General features: G+C 36.4%; 1 protein-coding gene across 5 annotated transcripts in view; it reads left to right on the plus strand.

Moving 5' to 3' along the window:
* LOC106783973 (putative mediator of RNA polymerase II transcription subunit 26) overlaps positions 1 to 16,698 on the plus strand; it is a 252,258-nt gene that overhangs the window by 11,590 nt on the left and 223,970 nt on the right. For all 5 annotated transcript variants that reach the window (XM_014743076.1, XM_014743058.1, XM_014743013.1 and 2 more), the window contains one exon: positions 3,205 to 3,379. In XM_014743076.1, coding sequence (XP_014598562.1) covers positions 3,206 to 3,379 — 174 coding nt within the window. In that variant the 5' untranslated portion in view covers position 3,205. The remainder of the gene's footprint in view (positions 1 to 3,204; positions 3,380 to 16,698) is intronic.

Raw genomic sequence — 16,698 nt, forward strand, 5'->3', positions numbered from 1 at the left:
TAGGAGTTTGTGGAAGCAGCAAGTCTACGTGGAGGGTGGGCTTGGAAGGAGGTAAAAGCGCGGTTAAGTTGCCAAGAAACTTTGGTAAAACTGAAAAGTTAATTTCGTCGTGTTAAATTACTCGAGCGCCCGGGCATTAAACTTGCAAAAGTTGCCCGGATGACTGAAATACGTACTGTTCGCCTTCTTCTTCTTCTTCTTATTCTTTCTTCCTTTTTCTTCATCTTCTTCTTCTTCTTCTCTTTTATCTCCATCTCTGTTCTTTTTCGTCTTTCTACTTTAAAGTCTTTGAAAGTTGCAAAGATTTGATCACTGATCCGACGAGCAAATATGTAGCTACGGATTAATAGTTTCTTTATTTCCTCTTCCAAAGTTAATTATCGGAAATTACGTATATATCGAGAGAAGTTAGAGATGATTTTCATGATTAATATCGTTCGAAAGAATAGGACAACATGAGATCGGTTTTTTGTTTTTTGTTTTTACTTTTTTCTTGACATCATCGCTGGACCATAATGTTCAACGTTCAAATCGATTTCTCCATTCGCTCGTAGGTCGTGTTCCATTTCTATTTCGGTTCTCGTCGTGGATGAATTTATATCATAAATAGGCTGAAAAGAATTACATAATAACCTGTTATTGTATCACAATGAGTACTTTTATATCTAACGGTAGACCGAGTTTATAGATTCGCTTGATTGCTAGTGGTCTTCTTTACTTAAAGTAAATTCTTGGTATTGTATTATATGTATGTATTATATTTTTTAATCATTTTACGAAGTAAAAAATATATTTCGTTAGATCTAGTACGAGAATTACATAAAAATGTGTGATACGTTAGTAACTTTTCGATTTAATTTTAAAACATGTAAAGTAATATCAAAGTGTTGAAATTTGTAATATGTATTTTTTTTTTCTTTTTTTTTATTTCAACGAAACTCGAAAAACGAAAGTTTATTATTCTCTTAGAATGAAATTCATTGTTAATAGGAAGTACTCTTTTTTTTGTTTTAATGAATTTAATGAAATACTAAATGAATCTTTGAGTTGAATTTTAGAGTGGAGAGAACGTAATCGAAATGGTTCGCTTCGATTTGATCTCATGAAAATGTTATACATTTAGAATGGGCTAGCTGTCTGATTAAAACCCAACTGCATACACTATGCGACAAGTCGAGTGCTTTGAGTTAATTGCCATCAATTTCGTTCGTAATACATTTCAAATAATTTTCCTTTTTTTTTTTTATTTTAAAACAAATACACAAAAATGAATTAATTTAACATCGACGTTAAACGTAAGGATTTTGAATGATTAGTTTGTGTAATACGTAAAACGTTTCGAAATATTCGATCTCTGATTTTTGTATCTACCCATATTAAAACTTTCATTTGCCGTATAACCAAATTATTAAAACTTTCGTTTGCCGAACGATCAAATAATTCAAATTTTCGTTTGCCGTACGTACTATATTAATTATTAAATTAATCATTGGCCAAAAGGATTAATATATTAAAAACGGTGAGATAAATTAACGTGTTTTATTTTTCATCATAGAGTTAGTTAATAATATCGTCGGACACGAGTCTCCGATTAAAATGAAAAAAAAAAAACATTTGAAATTCATCGTTTGTCGTTTAACCAGGTATTATACGTATTACTATTTTTTTTTCATTTTTCTTGTTGTTGTATTTGTTTCTTTTTTTATTATCGTCAGAACGTTCTATTTGAAATTCTTCATGGAATTACTCGGTCCACGAATCTATCGGTAAGGTCACGGTCGTAATCTCGTCAGGTTTGTGTTGAATACACAGATATAAACAGCAGCATCATACACGTATGCACTAGCGTAGAGGGAATGGACATGCGCGTAGAACAATATGCACGTGTCGAGACGTATGTGTTGTACGATTTGGCGCGTGCGTAAACATGAAGGGAGAGGAGAGAAACTTTTGCGACTGTTTCGACGAGGTGAGTTACCTCGAGGATGTTCGCGGATGCTGGGCGCGCGACTTCACCTTTTCCCTTTCCCTTCCCCTATCCCCGCCCTCACCCCTTCCTCTTCCCTTCTCTATCATTTTCTCATATACATATTACATACGCATATGCGTACCGACACTTTTACGATATAACATCATTTTTAAAGGATCCTATTTTCGCAGGCAATGTAGAATACTTTTCGTTAAATTTCCATTTTTGTTTTATATACCTTCAATTTTTATTACTAAAAACAAAATTGTTTTTATCGTTAGATCGATGATTCGTATTTTGGTATTGATATTTTTTTGAAGTGGTATATAAAATATTTGTTTATCATTGATATCGATGGGGTGGTTTCATTTTTCATCGTTTGATATTATCGTTATTATATTGTTATTTATTGTAATTATATTCAACGTTTCATTTTTGAATTGTTGATTGTATTTAGCGTATAAAAAATATTGAATATTATTAAATCTACAATCGATTCTTTAGTTATATAAATTTGAAAAATAGTACACCCAGTATATCGAGGGTTTTGTTCGTCGTTGTCGTCTTCGTCGTAGACGTAGGCGTATATGTATATATAGGTGTATATATATGTATATATATATAGGTATATATATGTATTTAGGTCCTGGTGGCGCGCGCCACGCTACATCTCGCTCTCGCTTCGTTCACTCGTCCTTGTCTCGGAAAACTTTCCAGTGATGAGCTTTGTTGGTCGTTTCCCCAGCAGGACGGAAAAGTTAAATGCGAAAGTTTCAACCGATATCCAATGCTGCGATGTGCTTCTCCCCTCTTACGAAAAGCCCGTTCATGCATGTGTGACATCCGAATTAAGATTTATCACTTTTGTTTATTCAATACTTTATTTCTGTAGTTTAATTATTGTTAATAGATTTAACGTTATAAAATGCCGTCGGTGTTAATATTTATATGCAAACGTTTATTTTCATTTGTAAAAATAATAAAGGAGATATTTTCTATAGAAAAATATAATATACACGTATACATATATAAGTGGCTGAAACTAGAATTAAGGGATGCAAGTGACATTTGTCAAAAATTTTTCGTATTATTTTATCGGACGAAATGTTTAATTTGTAATTGTGCATTTATTTCAAATTAAAAAAAAATAATAATAAAAAAAAAAATGAAAAACTGTTACTTGTATCACTTTTCCTTTTTAAACCACTCGTATAGTATAATCGTTTTATTTATAGGATGGCGTCGAAGAAGATTAGAAAGAACCATTCGATACAACATCTTCTCGAATTGCCATCCAGTAGAGAAACTAAACAACCATCGCAATTTTCATCTAAACAACCAACTCGGTCATTGCCGATTTCTACTCCTCGTCAGGTGCCAATCACCGTCTTGCATCCGACACCGAAAAAGGTAAGCCGAGTTAATATAAATGAATATAAACGATAAATTATATATCAATTTCGACGCGTCGAATAATAAGATTGAAGTATAATTATCTGGCGAGAGATTGTAGATGGATAAAAATAGTTGCATAAAACGGGGAGAACTATCGATCTCTCTCTTTCTCTCTGTCTCTCTCTCTCTCTCTCTCTCTCACTTTTTCTCTCTTTCTATCTATCTTTTTCCTTATATGCATTTATAAGTTTCAACTTACCTTCGATTCTTTGTATTTGTTTTCTTTTCTTTTTCTTTATGGAACTTCTTTGTGCTAAATTTATTTGCGCGACTATTCGCGAATTAGATAGTGTAACGTTCTTTGATAAAAGTTTAGCTATAAAATTGTTAAAAGACGTAAAAAAGATAGGTTTGCCGGGGGAACGTAAAGCGAAACGATTGTAACGACAAACTGCTGACGTTTTACTTTGTCAGACTCGTTCCTTTTTTTTTTTTGCGCTCTCTCTCTCTCTATTTTTTTTCTCCTCTTTTTTTTTTTTTATCGATCATTCAGCACGTGGGATATTGTTATTACTCGTATAAATGTCTACGTAAGCCAAACGCAGTGACGAGCAACGAAGCAGATAATTTTCAGGCTTTATCACCAACGCATTCATAGTTTAGCACATTCGTTGTTAATGATTCTTTTCATCTGTTTCAATTCGTTTCAGGATGCAATCCATATCGATTTTCGTAGAAAATAAAACACGCTATTTTTTATCTATATATATATGTATTACAATTTATTATTATCAACGAAGAATTTTTTAAATTTGTTTTTCTTCAATAATTATTTTCCATAGATTTTTCACATAATTCTATGAGTGATTAGGTCCCTTTGAATAGCGAAGGGATATATAGACGATTCGTCGAAGATTCTACCCCCGTTACAGCCAAATAACGATTTTTAAAGTTTCTCCAGAAGTTCTGATTCGTTTCAACCCTCTTGGGAGTTGTCGGGAAAGTTCAGACGAGATAATTGGGGGTGGAATGGAACTTCTATTCATACGATATTTTATCTACTCGCCGTAAGAATCTTACGGCGCTGCTAAAAGCAAAAATGTTTTCAATATGAGTATCGAAGGAAGATTGTCAAAGATGTTTGCTGGAAGTAGGAATCTTTCTTACCTACATTCAATAATTTTGCTTCGATAAGTATAGAAAAATAATTACGATATTGATAATATTTAAATAATATTTTTAGATATTGAATAATTTCTTATTTTTAATGATAAATTATAATTCAATATATTGTGCAATTATTTATAGTTATCCTTTTATGTAATCACTTACCGACATGAATGTCGGTATTTGTACTTATCAGTCGATGGTAATATATTCAAACACAAGCAAGAGACTCTCTGTCGATAAAGTAGAGATACATTCTTATCGACCAACGACGAGTGAAAATCGATTAATTTTTATTATACTATTGATATACTGTCTTTTATTCTTTTCATTTATATTATATTTTTTGAAATAATGAATAATTTAAAAATATATCATTTTTTTAAAATGTTATTATAAATTTATTGTAAATTATATAATAAATCTCTATTGTTTTCGTATATATATATGAAATACAAAAGATATATCGAAAATTAAATGATGAGAAACTAACGAGGAATGACGTCGTCTCATACAAAAGATCTTTTATGAAAATGGTGACGCGTACTTTACAGGGATATAATTTGCTATTGAAATCTTGTGAATGGAGCTTCTCTAGGAGAAGCGCCTTAAGCATACACCGGGCAGGTCTGAATTTATGATAATTGCATAAATCAGAGCTTTCCTCCACAATAATCATAATCTATTAGGATAGTTATGCGAAGTTAGCTATTTAGCCAACGGCGAATAGGGAGAAGGGGGCTAAGGGATTCCGCGACGTTTTGAATAAGACAAATTCTATATATATATACCCGTAAAATCAAAGTTAGTCAAACTATCATGCACTTTTTCTTTACTAGATGGTAATCGATGCTATAAACTATTTCTCGATACAGTTTATAATTTATCCGTGTAAAGAAATAAATTAAAATACATAATTCAATCGGAATTTCTTTTTTTTTTTTTCATTCTTTTGAAAAAGTTTACATAAGACTAATATCTATTCGTTAAAAGTTTTAATCTTTGATACTAATTTGTTCTACAAAGATAAAATTAGTAGATAAAAGTCTACGTTAAAAAGAGAATGTGTAAAATCAATAAAGCCAACTGCTGGCTATGGAGTTTAAAGGGTTGACTTCAGAGGGTGCTGCACGTATATCCTAGGGCTCGTACTAATTCTTCTTCTTCTTCTTCTTCTTCTTCTTTTCTTATTCCTTTTATCAAAAATATTTTTATTTAATAAATTCTATCGCACTATTTGTCATAGTAAATAATCCATTACGATGTGATCAATGTTAAATGATTAAATCTGTCACGATCAATTACTATCAATAAATATATACTTAAATGTAACCACGAGACTTTTCTTTTATCACAATGTAAATTGATCTTAATGCATTCGACATTATATAGCAGTTACTCAATATTACCAGCATAAAAAAATAATCATCCTCCCGTTGTTTCTTTCGGTAAGCAGTGGGAAAGTCACCAGCTGACTATCATTTTATGCTCCCTGCTGATTTCTTTATTACAAAGACCGAAGTTAAGACCCGTTGGCTTCCGCGCAACGTTCTTAGAATATTAATGTTAAATCTGCTCTGGCTTCACCTGTAGGGTCGTTAGGGGCACGATTACTATTACGATTATATTCCTTCCTTCAAGGCTTTCTCTCTCTTACATCTTATACAGGGTGTATCATAACACGGTGAGACCCACTTCGGTAGTGGACAGGAGATACAATAAAAATAATTAAAATAATTTAGATAATCATGTGCTATATTTGATTTTGTTTCAAAGTTATAGTCAGTTATGTGTTTCAATAATCTATAATACCTTACTTTCATAGAAAGTGTTTAAAATAGTCATCCTCTGTCATGCTGCTGATTATTAGTTATAATAATGACAACGAGAATCAAACTGATTAATTTTTTTAAGTCACTATGATCAACAGAACATTAAGCCACAAAATAAGTACAAAGAGATTTAATTTGATTTCATGTTAAATCTATTGCTGTTAACATTTTAGGATTTGGAATAGGGTTGACCAAATCCTATCCTCAGAGTCCTTTAACAACATTCCCTGAAAAAGGTTATCCGTTTGGTTGAGCACTAATCCTCTGTTAAACCGTAAAAGAGATATCAAAATACTAGAAAGTTAGTCTCGTATAAATCTTCTTAAGTAGATCTGTTTATTACTCTCATGATTTATTATACTCCACGGTATGTTTGTTCAAAACGTTTCTTAGAAGTAAAGTAAATAATTCTTAACGCGAATAATAAGACGAAACGTTTTCACACGGAACGATCATCGTAATAGGACAATTACGAGTTGGTATTGCCGCATTCTTTTGATATAACGGGAGGATTCAAGAACCGTATCTCGAAGAAGGAGAACCAGGAGCAGGAGAATTGTCACAATAGTCTGCTGGTTTAAATCTCGACAAGGGGGAACGAGAGTTTATAAAAATCGTGTCAATTAGGTAGTCAGAATTCGGACTGGAATTCTTACGAAAGTATTTTCCAAAGGGAACAATCGTATTACGATTTATGATTGGTGGTGGTGGGGTGAGAGGGGTTGGTGGCTTGGGGGGGGATCTTTTTATTTTCTTTTTTTTCTATCATTCCATCACCGGTTACAATCTCGCACAATTTGCTATTAGAAAACAGCGAAGGAGGATATTGATTCTCAGGGTTATCCAAGTTCCTTTTCCAAGGACTTAAGTAGATACGCTTGCATTCGATGGAAAAGTAAGACGGTTTTCGACGATCGACGGTCTAGGTAATGCCCGGGGGCGAGGATTAGTCCTTAGGGCATTGTAACATCGTAAATATACCTACTCCCGTTTTTAGCTGCCCCCGTGCCTTGCCGTTCCTTCCTTCCTTCCTTCCTTAAGTTTCGAGCCGCGATGTCGTCTCCCTCAAACCTTTAAAACCTTCACAACCTTATTCCTTCGTCGACGAGCAACTTTCGACGCTTGTTTTAATCGACGTCTTAGAGTTTGATATTCCATTGCAAATAATTGTACATCGCTTTTGTAACATTCATTTTCGTTCAATTCTTCGAGTCAGACCGATGAGAACAGGCTGAGGGAGTGGTGGGAAGAGGGAAGGAAGAGGAAGAAAAAAAAAAAAGAAACTAAACAGGAAAAAGAACGTAAACGATGTTAACGATGTGATTAGCAATTGAGAACAAATTTGATCTTAGGTGTTTAATTTTTTGTATGATTTACGATTGTACACCACCATCTCTATATTATCGAACACGTATACGAGTTATATATAATTTCGATGGACCTATTCTCTATATTCCCGTTCTATATTCCCATTTTGAGAGAAACGGGTAGTTTTTCGACAGGATGGGGAAAAGATTAGGGAAGGCATTACGCCGAGGCACTTTAGCCAATGTCGCCGTTTCGATACTTACAGTTACCCCATTCCCCCACCTCTCTCTTTCTCTCTCCTTTCGAATCATCTACCTTGAACCAAATAAAGAAAGAGAGAGAGAGAGAGAAGAGTTTCCAAACGATGAAGGCCCCTTCTTCGAGGCAAGGACGATATCTTGAAGGAAAATCCCAGTTCGCCCTTACGCTTATAGTAGTCGAAATGGAAAGGGTTCGCGAAGGGCTCCGGAAGGACTGCGGGGTTATAATGAAATATAGCCTCGTTCCGCTTCGTATAAGACTGCATTAAGATTATACTTTGGCGTGAGAGAGCGCGTGCGCGCGCGCGCGCGAGCGAGCGAGCAAGCAAGCGAACAACCACGCTCCTTGGCGACCAAAGAAGGTCGAAATAAAGGGGGTGGTTATAGGGACCATGGCTGGTGGCTAAGAGCGAAAGGGGTAAGGGATTCCTCCTACGGTGTTTTAATCAAGCCGGATTTGCTGCGGCAAGCCGTGGCTCCAACTTTCATTTTAGCCAACCCCGTTCTGACAAGCCGCGCACGAACGTTTTCGTCTACTTCTCTCCTTCTCTCTCTCACTCTCTTTCTCTCTTTCTCTCTTTTTCTCTCTCTCTTTAGATAGCTCCCTTCCGCATGCTTATCTTTCTACCTTCTTTCCCCATCCATCTCTCTTCCTCTTAAGAACTTACACGTTCTCACGTTCGGCAGGTTGGGATTTATATATGTGTGTTTGCCCCGCATTAAAACTCCATCTCTGTTTCACGAAGACAAGCGTGATCCCGGCTTACTTCGAGATGTCTCGAACGAAAACCGAATCAAGAATCGGAGTAGGTATATCTCGTTAATTCCGTCTAGGATAAAATCAATCATTTTTTTTGGTATGTATTTGTTTGTTTGTTTGTTTCTTATTCTTCTTTCTATTTCTACTATAATATATCTGTTATCATAAAAGTTATTTTGATGAATGTATTTTTATTTAACGAATAATTTCGATTATATGCGTGTGAATAGGAAATATCGTAATACTTTATTGGAAAATTTATGGTAAGAGTTGTATTAGCGTTTCTCTAATCTAACTTTCTCTCTCTCTCACTCTCTCTTACTTTTGCATATATCTGTTCTCGAAGGTTTCCGTACGTAGGGTAGTTTCGAGGTTGCTTAGAGGAATGCTTTGTCGATCTCTTCCATCCTCTTTCCTCTTTGCTCATTGTCGAACAACAACTTCGTTTATTTGAGCAATCAATCCAATTACACTACTACACAAATCCTTGTTCCATTTTAAGGATTGATATGATACACGCACGTAACATTCTCTCATTTGTACAATTATAAAACGAGTTTATATTAACGCGAGATATAAAAGGGGTTAATCGTTCGATATTCGATCTACATTAGGCAACTCGAAGAAAGTTCTATTTAAAAAAGGGATAACTTATATCGTTTTATCTATTTTTCTTTGTTGTTTTTTTTTTCTTTTTCTAAGTACACAGTACCAACGTTAGGAAGTACGGCAATAAAGTTCATCCACCTCCAACGGCAGGATCAAACTTTCCGCTTGCAACATCTCTCTCTCTCTCTCTCTCTCGTTCTCTCTCTGTATCTCTTTGGCTTCTCCCTCATTTTAGTTTATATCAAGCGAGATCCCTTCTTTTGCTGCTTCGAAGCTAGAGTACATAATACTTCAGTTAGTTAGCACCTTCCAATATAGATTACTCGAAGAACCCTTTTCTCGAAGAAGGGAAAAGATGGTTAGAAGAGAACGCGTTTGTTGGGATGTCCTTTTCCTCTTGGTACGAGACAATCGCTAAGCTTTCAGGATTTATTTCTAACGACAGTCATTCTAGTGTTCGCGTTTTTAATGTTCGCAAGATTGTTTAATGTTATTTATCTTTGTATATAATTTTGAGTAGTACTTAAAAATATAGTGTGTGCGTGTGTTGCATATTTTCAAAGATAATTTTAACACTTGATAATAATCCAAAAGCAGCAAGAGGGATGAAACGAATTGATTACTCTACACATACACACATACACACATATATACATACACACATACACACATATACACATACACCATATATTTTCGTTGATCTAGGAAAACGATTAGTAATGAAGAATCGACGAATTGGGGTTTCCTCGATATTTGATTCGTTTCATTTTCCTTTGATTTTAACATTGCTCGATTATTATCTATCAGAGTTAACTGCACGAGATTACATTATTAACGAAGCCACTTTCGCAATGTATTTGAGCACACTGGCGTACGCTTATCACCACTGATCTCCGTTTCCTCTCGGACAATGGAATTTGTAAGTGGAATTCGTTTCATCTTAGCTTTGGTAGAAGCTGGAGAGTAGCGAGAAGGAAGGAAGGTAGGTAGGTAGATAGGTAGAAAGGAAGGAAGGAAGGACGGAAGGAAGGAAGGAAGGAAGGAAGGAAGGAAGGAAGGAAGGAAGGAAGGAAGGAAGGAAGGAAGGAAGGAAGGAAGGAAGGAACATACGGCAAACAATATGGCGTCTGCCGTAGGAGAGAGACCATAGCGTTGCGGAGTGGTCAGTATGCAATATGCTAAGGTTCTGCCTTCTCCACCTCCTTCCTCTCTTCTACTTCAGTCTGCCGACCCAGGTCCTCCCTTACCCTCCCCCACTCACACTCACTCTCTCTCTCTCTACTTTGGCTCCTCTATAACCTCCGAATCCTTGGGTTTGGGAATTTAATTACAGTATAGTGCCTACATTGTAGCCCCAGCCGGCCCGGAAATAAACTCCCCATTGTCGCGACACAAAGCTTCTATTTGTCACGAGACCTGGCCGTTCGACACTCCTTGGCGACACACACCTCCTTGTGTCGTCGGCACCTGCCCTTCCTTCCGTGCCCTTCGATATCGACCTTTATACGCTACCCAAGCTTCTTCGACTTATATCCCACTATCGAAAATGCGCCAAAGCATTTCTACGATTCCCTAAATTTAAGTAACTTAAGTTAAATATTACTTTTTTATGTATTCCCATAGGATGATGAATCACGGCACACGGGTTTCTCTAATTAAAGATTTTATAGAGATGCATGGGTTTTCACCGGTTCGTGTTCGAACTCATTCTCCTTCTTCTCCTCCTCCCCCTTCCCCATCATCGTTCTTATTCATTCACCGACTTACATTATTGAAGGGATTATCCGAAGCAACCCGCAATCCACCTCGACTAACAATCTTCTCCGTTCGTTTCTTCGCTAACTTCGATGTAATAAGTAACAACACCATTTAATTATAAATGCTTATACCAGAAGTAACTAACGAACTTATCCGATTTTCATCTCTTAGATTTAATTTAACGAATAAAGTTAAGGCTCGATGAAATATCGCGGAGTCGTACTTTTTAAATAATAATTATCTTCTTTTCTATATACGCGAACGCGAGATGATAATGATATAATATTACGAAGATTAAGTGGAGTAAAAAGAAAAAAAACAGAAAAAAAATCAAATCAAATTTACGATCGTAGTCGTGAATTTTGAGAACTCGATAAAATAGATATTTATTCGATCTAGGTATTAAAAATGTTCTCGTTGATTTCCAAAGCAAAATTGCCGTCATCATTGGACCGTAAATATAACTGCGAGCATAGTAGTAGTAGTAGTAATAGTAGTAACGTTCACGTTCCACCATTCTAGGAAGCTCTCTAGCTACGGACCGTAAAGTCCTGTAATTATTCACTCGTCGTTAAATCGGCCGCCTACGCGGCAGTTATGGCTTCCCGTTGACTAACTACATCCGAGTATATATACTGACTACCTACGCGTTATTACGATACGTGCACAAACCACGTTGGAATATCATTGGTCCAGTTGCTCGCATTCTCATTCTCGTCCTTTGCCAAACCACCAAAAGAGTCGATCGGATTTCTCTCATTGCCTTTGTCGACCATTTATCGTATATCTATACTATACGAATCTAATTCGATTGAAGAAGTAGATAATATATCGTTATAATTAGATATATATATTAATTATACTATGTGCTTAATTAAATAAAGGTATACACTTTGCGTGAAATATATTTTAGAATAAAATTCCCATAATCTCTAATATAATGCTTTCAACGTATATATATAACGAGAAAATAAATCATTTTATTATCTTTATACTGACAATGAATAATAGCCGTTTATATATATATGTGTATACATATATATATATATATATGTTAGTTAGCATATATAAATATAAGCAAGACCAAAAATCAAAGGACAATGATATCGTTATCGCAAGGATTGTATAACGTGCGATCCGGTGAAAAATATGTATGTTATCTGGTAAAGTTTAATTAAAAATTCAAATTATTCTGCCTCCTCCTCCTCATCATTAGCGTGTAATTTCGAGCATGCATGCTCTCGAAACGAAATGCCCGTTAGCAGGAAGCGTAGCGTACCGCGTATCCGTGCTACTCTACAGAGAAACGGAACGTTGTATAGAAAGAGAAAGGACCCTGAGGAGAGTGGAGGAAAGAGGAGGAGGGGCGGGGGTTAAAAGAGTAGTAGGAGAGAAAAAAGAAGCTCGATCGAGGGATGCGAAAGTTTCCGATGAAATCGCGAGCGCCCTCGAAACTTGCTTCTGCAAAACCACCACCAACCGAGTACGCGGATAAACGAGATTCGACGGAAAGCGTTTCGTTATAGATGAACACTGGTGGATCGTCGAGAATATATAGAGAAAGAGTAAAAGAGTAAAAGAGAGAGAGAAAGAGAGAGATAGAGTAGACGCGCGCGGGCGCACGTTTTCCTAACACATATACAACGGCCGAACGTGCGAGTAAAGCCGGGCAGGAACCTTAATTGCCCGCGAGTTAATTAAACTGTAATTCAATCGCGCGAATTTGCCGATGTTTTATCGTGGCGCGACGCACCGTTAAGTTTGCGCTTTGCGATGCGCTCGTTTTGCAGAAAAGTAGCGAATTGATGAGGGGGTTTAACGGCAGACACGCGATGAATATGCACAAATACGTATATGTAACGTAACTTACTCCTCCTCTACTTATGCGTATATATCGTACGTACTATCAAATGAAAATACATTTGCTTTTAGAGTTATTCAGATTCACGTGTAGAATGACGACGGCAACTGCCCCGGTAGAGTTTTTCGCTCGATACGGTCTAACCCCCCCAATCCCCCCTCCCTCCACCTAACTTGTAATTCAATCTCTTTTCCTAGCTGAGTTTAATGAAAAATTTTCAATTTCGTACTTATCGCGCTTAAAAGTTACCGTAATCGTGCCATTTATTAGAGACAAATATTTATCGTATAGTATAATGTGAGAAAAAGAAACGTACATAATTCTTTCGTTTAACGTTATAGGAAAAAAATAAATTATTAATCAGTTAATGGTTTTTTTTTATTTATTTATAGGATAATAATTTCATTGGATATATTTGGAATGAATTAATTATGAAACATAAGGTATATATTGAATGTTGGAGGTCAAGGGACATTTTCTAGATGCAAACTCAAGTGGAAGTACTATACATGTATACAGTTTGGTAGAACGGATTTCTTAGAGCAACTACGTATAGTAAAGGTAAGGGCAGCGCGAGGGCTGCTTATTGTAATTATCCCTTGGAAGTACCCGAAGCCTACCCTCGGTCAACCCCCTTCCTTTGCACACGCTCCCGGGCTCGATTGTTCTTGCTCGTATGGGCCCCCGTAGTAGTACGCTACTACTACCTCTATGAAATTAAGCGTACCACCCTTCTTGTCGAAAACGCGTCTGTTCTGTCAAGATCTCCGGTTCTCTCCTCTTCACATCGCCCTTCGCAGCCCAACCCACTCGCCCGTTCACCCACCCCGCCCTTCGTCTTATCCATAGCCCACGTCCTTAATTTCTCCAAGATAATTGCCGCCTCGTCTTCGTAACCTTCGTGATAATCGACGCCGCAGAAAGACGATTGATGACTTCGCAGTGCCGCAAGAAAACGTAATACGTAATTACATTCTTTCAAAAGTCCTGTCTCATCCTTGGCAATTATACTCTCGAGAAGAAGAAGAAGAAGTAAAAGAAGAAGAAAGGGAAACGTTTGCCCTACGAGAATCTCTTCTTTTTTTTAAAATTCTTATCATCATCGTTGTCAGTTGAATTTGTGTAATTCGTTTATCTAACATCGTGTATTTCATTCTGGTATTTTTATAATTTGAATTTTTCTAAAGAAGGGGAAGGGGAAGAGTGAAGAGTATAGCAAAGGAAAGTGTTTGCCCTACGAAAATCTTTTCTTTTTAAAATTCGTATTATCATCATTGAGACAGTTGAATTTGTATATGTATTTTTATAATTTGAATTTTTCTAAAAAAAATTTCAAATTCGTATCATCATCGTCATTTGAATTTGTGTAATTCGTTTACAGAACCTCATTTATTTCATTCTGTTATTATTTTAATTCTAATTTTTCTTTTATATTCGTCTCGAAGCATGTCATTATTCATTTTTCACGTGAATCCCGGATTACACGTGTTTTCAAGGAAAATCGTTCGTCGAATTCGAATCACGTAGGCGGTCATGCACTTTAGACGGAATGTTTGACTTGCCGGTGGATACATATTTCAATCGTCGTGACCGAAGGAGCTAGCGACGGGGAAGCGAGGTGGTTGTTTGCCGGTGACCAAAATTTAATATTCATCCAATCAGGGGGTAAACCCACTGCGCCAGAGGGTGCCACCTCTATCTCTACCCTCTCTAGATTTCCGTGCTACCTTTTTCTTTTTTCTCTTTCTCTTTCTCTTTCTCTTTCTACTCTGCTTTTCCGCAAACCGTGTATTTGCCTTTCCGTAAGACTGCGTAGAAAAATTGTTCGCCGAAATGGAAACAATCGTGGAATCGTTCTCTTACTTTCTTTTCGACTTTCTCCGAATGAGATTTCTAAAGAGACTTTCTTACTCGAACCAACGATTTTTTCTAAGCTGCTTCTTTGAATTTTACCCCCCTTTACTTTTTTTTTATTTTTTCTTTTTTTTTTTTNTTTTTTTTTTTTTTTTCATCGGTCAAGACGAGAAAGAATGCGTCGACTTCGCGATAAAAGGGGTCAGCATATTACACGATACACATAGAGTGTAATTTAATTTGCATTATACCGAGGTGTACCCTTGTTTCGTAAGTATTGCCGAGCGAACTCGGTAACAAACCCGTGAATTCGTTCGATCAAACTTAATTAGCACCGAATTCCAGACATAATTAAATCCGACCGCTGTGCAATTTCACGTAGGTAGGCAGTCAGGCAGCCGGGCAGGTCGTGAGAGAGAAAGAGAAGAAGGGTCTGGTGCTGTTAAAGAAGAAAAATAGGAAAAAGAGAACCTCAACATTTTGTTAACTTTGAGGATAAAGAGAATGAGAGAGAGAAAGAGAGAGAGAAAGGAAGAAAATTTGAGAAGATCAAATGAAAAACTAGTTTATACAATTTTTCCCATGCAATTTTTTACGAGAAAATAAACGACGCTCTATGGTGGTACATGCTTTCTCGTGTACTTATGTTTTAATGTCTTTCGTGAGAAGATTTCGCGTGTTTCCTGGGAAGAGGATGATAAACGTAGCCAATAACGCCGTAACATTCTAGAAGGCCAGTAGTGGAGGTAAAAGGGGTGGAGGAGGAGGAGGAGGAGGAGGAGGAGGATGGGCGAGGAATTCCTTGAATGCTTTCAGAGTTTAGAAGGTTGCCCCTCTGTTCTTAGCTGCACCCTTTCTCTCCTCAGGCGTTACATCGGTCCATTCAGCCCACCCCTACTCATTAATTATAAGAAAACATTGTCCTATGGCTATCTGTACTAGTAATGGTATGCTAGATTTCATTTCATGCTTTTATCATTTTCTCTCTCTCTCTCTCTCTCTCTCTCTCTCTCTCTCTCTTACTTATACGATTAGATATATTTTGGAATAGCAAAAACGATTAATGATACCTGCTATAACTAAAATCTTCGTGCATAATATGTTCTATAATGTAATACTATCGTAATATTGATAACGTTTTGCGGCATGATCCTAATGATAAGCGGTATTAATCATTCGGTGTTGCAATTATCACGTTGACGTAGATTGTTTCGTTTGGAAAGATGTTACAGCTAAATAAGAAACTTTCTTCAATGCAAAAAAGAAAGAACATTTTCACGAGACATTATGTTAGCTTCAAGATAAAATAGAAATAATTTCTAAAACGATAGAGAGAAATAATCAGTGCAACGGGAAACTTTTGAAGAAAACTATATAAAAATAATTTTCGAAGACCTAGTAAAAAAAAAAAAGAAAAAGAAATATGGAATATAAGTTTTGGTGAAAAAAAAAAATAAAAGATGGAAGTTTGAAATTGATTAGAGATGTTAGGTATTTTTTTGTTTTCCTTATTCTACAATACAGTTTCATCTCGAGAAGAGATATCGACGTGGTCGAGTCACATCTCCGTTTCTGCCCTTTCCAACAACAATTTCTCCTACGTCCTAACGTGGACTTTCTGTTTCCGAGTGTGATCAATGAACGGCGCAGATGCTGCTACTGGTGCCGCTGTTGCTGCTGCTGTTGGTTCGGATGGTGTTTCAGAGTATTGCGCACCTAATCGGCTACCCTGTCACTTTGACCGCATCTTAGGGACTAGAACGGAGATCCCAAGAGAGAATAGAGGATGGCCCATAAATCGGAAGTTGGATTCTCCTCTCGCACAAGCTTTTCCCTTCTGTCTTTCTCGAAGGGCCAAACCTCCGAGCAATTCTTATCGATATATTCCTATGTGGCATAAGATTCGGTACATTATTCGCCTAAAG

The sequence above is a fragment of the Polistes canadensis genome, unplaced genomic scaffold (genome assembly GCF_001313835.1).
Source record: "Polistes canadensis isolate GaletaPanama2010 unplaced genomic scaffold, ASM131383v1 scaffold_1, whole genome shotgun sequence".
Lineage (NCBI taxonomy): Eukaryota > Metazoa > Arthropoda > Insecta > Hymenoptera > Vespidae > Polistes > Polistes canadensis.